Consider the following 4,602-nt stretch of genomic DNA (forward strand, 5'->3'; position numbering starts at 1 on the left):
TATTGACTGTGATTGTGCAGTAGTACGCTGTTTGTGCCAGGAGGGCACCGTTACTTGCTTTATCTTCAAATAAACGAGAGTCCCAGCCTCAAGCCGACCCCTGTCTTCTACCTTCCTTACTGAGACTGTGTAGAAACACATCACACCCTTTTTTAATGGGCGGCCTAAAGTGCCCCTTTTATTACTTCAGGTCAGGATGAGGTCAGATGAAAAGTAGCAGGCATACATTTTAAGTAAGCAACAAAAGAATTACACACTCAAGGTAGAATGCTATTATTTTCTCACTCTGTCTTATTATTTTAATAACAATAGTAATTGTGTATTTTATTATTATTATTATTTAATCCATCAGAGTAGTAGCTTTAGCATTTGTCATGATACCTGTTGTCTGGCTTGTCATATTAAATTATATTTAGAAATGCAGAACATTGAAGCATAAATGATTCAACAACAACGATAAAACAATGCAAATGACAACAATGTCTGACAATGTTTTTAAAATTGGGGAAAAACAGGTTTATTTTGGAAATGGGAATATGATTCTCCGTTTAAAAAGCTTTTTCAAAGAGATAATGAACTCCTCTGTGTTGAATGTGTAGATTATAGGGTTAAGCATTGGAGGAAGTGCAGAGGTCAGAGAGAGATTAATGATCCTTGTATTCGTGTTTATAATGGAAGATAGAGCATATGTAAAAGTGATGGGAACATAAAATATGGCCACTACTATCAAATGAGCAGTGCATGTCTTTGTGGCTCTTTTACGGTCTTGTGGGGTTGTGATTCTGAACAATGTCAAAGCTATGCACATATATGAAAAGATGATAAAAAATGCTGGAAAGCCGAGAATTAATATTGGGAACAATTTGGCTATCACAGAGCTTGGGAAATTGCTGCTACAGGCAGAACGATATATAGGGCCATGATCACAGTAGAAACTATTTATAATGACAATAACTCTACAGAAAGAAAGCCTGCTGATAAAAACTGTTGTTGTGATTATTATAAGCAGTGCCACTGCCCACATGACTCCAATTATAACAAGCATTGATCTGTGGGTCACAATCATATGATACCTCAGTGGTAAACAAATTGCTACTAATCTGTCAAAAGACAGGACAGCAAGAGTTAAGGACTGTGCTGAAGTAAATACAAACACAGAGAACATATTACACAAACACAATCCATAAGGGATCAGCTGATTCCCAAACAAAAACATATCCAGTAGCTGAGGAATCACAGCGGTACTCTCACAAATGTCTGTCAGTGATAAATTAAAGACAGCAATATATTTAGGAGTGTGAAGATTTCGATCCATAATAATAACAAGCATGAGACAGGAGTTTCCAAGTAAAGAAATAATGTAGACAAAAAACAAGAATATATAATAGTACCTCATGTGAGGTATACCAGAAAAACCACTAATATAGAAATAAGACGGGATGGAAATATTCCTGTTTTCAGTGAGATCAAGATTCATGATGAGTTCACTCTTGATACTCTATGCATCCTGTCCAGAAAAAAATAATAATAATTCAACATTATCAGAAAAGAAAAGATTTCATTATATTTTTCTCTACAACAAATATTGTATCAACTGAATCTAAAATAGATATTCAGACTGCAGTAAAATGTATGTATATGTATATGTATATGTATAATCCCTCCAGAACAAAGTCAAGTTTTGAAAGCACAATTATATTTAACATGCATCTTAAAAAAAATTTTAAACAAAATTGTTGTATACAATGTGCAAGATTTTGTATAATACATGCTGCAAATACAGTGGATAAGGTGTACTCACAGAAAGAAAGATATGACTTTAGGAAGTCTTGCTCAAGCTAGTACAGAAATGGTACTGTAAAAGACGTTCCCAAACCTGATACATACTGAACTATATATCCTTCAGATACAAATGGCAGGCCTCTCCAGACTTGTCAGTTGACCAATCATAACACAGATCTGGCATGATCAGGTACGTCAGAATGAAATACACTGACTAATCTACAGGGATGTGCAAAACTGCAGTTGTAACCCACAAAATATGCTATAAGAAGTTAAAAGTTAGGGTTAGTGGTTTCATGTCTAAAGCTATACATATCACTACAGAAATTGTTTAAATAATGTTTTCCATGCTTCTCAAATGAACCATAAACAATTATTGCACATACAATTTTTTTTTCTAAGTGCATAAATGTAATGCATTGATAACTTAAAATCGCCTCCTCACAAAAAGACCTCCTTTGTGAAAAAGAAGTGCACTTAAGTATACTTTTATAAACAGTACTTATTGCAGAAATAATATACTTTAAAAGAGCACACATGAGTGCAAATTAAATGTTATTTTCAATGCTTGAATATATTTGGAATTAACTTAAAATGTATCACATTTTAAAGCAATATTAAATGCAATTAGTCTTTAGTGATTTTTTTAAACCACTTAAAGGGTTAGTCCACCCAGATAGCAAATTTATGTAATTAATAACTTACCCTCATGTTGTTTCAAACCCGTAAAACCTCCATTTATCTTTGGAACACAAGACATTTTAGATTTAGTCCGAGAGCTCTCAGTCCCTCCATTGAAGCTGTCTATACGGTATACTGTCTGTGTCCAGAAAGGTAAGAAAAACATCATCAAAGTAGTCCATTTGACATCAGAGGGTCAGTTAGAATTTTTTGAAGCATCGAAAATACATTTTGGTCCAAAAATAGCAAAAACGACGACTTTATTCAGCATTGTCTTCTCTTCCGTGTCTGTTGTGAGAGAGAGCTCAAAACAAAGCAGCTGGATATCCAGTTCGCGAACGAATCATTCTGTTCACCAAATCGAACTGAATCGTTTTAAACAGTTCGCATCTCTAATACTTATTAATCCACAAATGACATAAGCTGTTAACTTTTTTAATGTGGCTGACACTCCCTCTGAGTTCAAACAAACCAATATCCCAGAGTAATGCATGCACTCAAACAGTACACTGATTGAACTGCTGTGAAGAGAGAACTGAAGATGAACACCGAGCCGAGCCAGATAATGAACAATAGACTGACTCGTTCATGAGTGAAGAACCGGTTGCATCGGTTTTTGGATCACCAGTATTTCTTTTGGACAGTTCGATTCAATAAACCGGTTGAAGAAAATGGTTCACCAGTTCTTTTGCACTCGACATAATGGCGTCATTTGCAATGATTGCCCTTGATTCAAGCCTTCAGTTTACCTGCCCTCATAACATTAGCACAGAATCAGTTCAGAATCAATCACCAAAGGAATCAGTTCAGTTCAGATGCCCTGTGTGTCGGTCTGCTTCATGCTGAATCACACATGCGCAGTATCATCAGCTCCTCGGTTCACGAATCGGACGTGTCTGACAGAAACAGTTCTTGACTCGTGAATGAGTCAATGTTTTGTTCGTTATCTGGCCTAGGGCTGTGCAAAAAATCGAATGCGATTTTCATGCACATCTCATCAGTAAAAACGCTCCTTTAATTGCAAGTATTAACTCCAGCACGTGTGTTCAGATCAGGGTTACCAGGTTTTCACAACAAATCCTGCCCTGTTGCTTCTCAAAACTAGTCCAAAACTAATCGCGTTTCCAGGAGTTTCCCAGATAAAAATAAAAATGCTTCCCGGGGTTAAAATATATGTTTTGTTTTTTGGCATGGTTGTCTTGGTAAAATTCAAATTTTAGGGGCTAAATATCACGTTATTGGTATTGGGGTTGTTTCAAACCGAGGACATGAAAAACAACCGCAGACTTGGCAACACTGGTTCAGGTGGAGCGGCAGTTACTACACAGAGCCGTAGTCTACCGACAACTAACACAAAATAATAATATAACATTATCCAGAGAAACCAATGTTAATGATAAATCCCCTGTTATGTTTGTACTGGCTACTGTATACAGGCCACCAGGGCACCATACAGACTTTATTAAAGAGTTTGGTGATTTTACATCCGAGTTAGTTCTGGCTGCAGATAAAGTCTTAATAGTTGGTGATTTTAATATCCATGTCGATAATGAAAAAGATGTATTGGGATCAGCATTTATAGACATTCTGAACTCTATTGGTGTTAGACAACACGTTTCAGGACCTACTCATTGTCGAAATCATACTCTAGATTTAATACTGTCACATGGAATTGATGTTGATAGTGTTGAAATTATTCAGCCAAGTGATGATATCTCAGATCATTATTTAGTTCTGTGTAAACTTCATATAGCCAAAATTGTAAATTGTACTTCTTGTTACAAGTATCGAAGAACCATCACTTCTACCACAAAAGACAGCTTTTTAAGTTATCTTCCTGATGTATCCGAATTCCTTAGCATATCCAAAACCTCAGAACAACTTGATGATGTAACAGAAACTATGGACTCTCTCTTTTCTAGCACTTTAAATACAGTTGCTCCTTTACGCTTAAGAAAGGTTAAGGAAAACAGTTTGACACCATGGTATAATGAGCATACTCGCACCCTAAAGAGAGCAGCCCGAAAAATGGAGCGCAGCTGGAGGAAAACAAAACTAGAGGTATTTCGTATTGCTTGGCGGGAAAGTAGCATATCCTACCGAAAAGCATTAAAACTGCTAGATCTGATTACTTTTCTT

General features: G+C 36.1%; 1 protein-coding gene across 1 annotated transcript; it reads right to left on the reverse strand.

Moving 5' to 3' along the window:
• Nucleotides 1–517: 517 nt before the first annotated feature.
• Nucleotides 518–1,477, reverse strand: LOC113110478 (olfactory receptor 1M1-like). The gene has a single exon (XM_026274653.1). It carries the CDS (start codon nt 1,475–1,477, stop codon nt 518–520), a length of 960 nt encoding a protein of 319 aa, XP_026130438.1.
• Between the last annotated feature and the right edge of the window lie 3,125 nt (nt 1,478–4,602).

This window comes from Carassius auratus, chromosome 10, assembly GCF_003368295.1.
Source record: "Carassius auratus strain Wakin chromosome 10, ASM336829v1, whole genome shotgun sequence".
NCBI classification, from domain to species: Eukaryota; Metazoa; Chordata; class Actinopteri; order Cypriniformes; family Cyprinidae; genus Carassius; species Carassius auratus.

What these genes read in the sequence shown, in the direction of transcription:
- LOC113110478 (XM_026274653.1), bottom strand. Translation starts at nt 1,477, where the DNA reads ATGAATCTTGATCTCACTGAAAACAGGAATATTTCCATCCCGTCTTAT.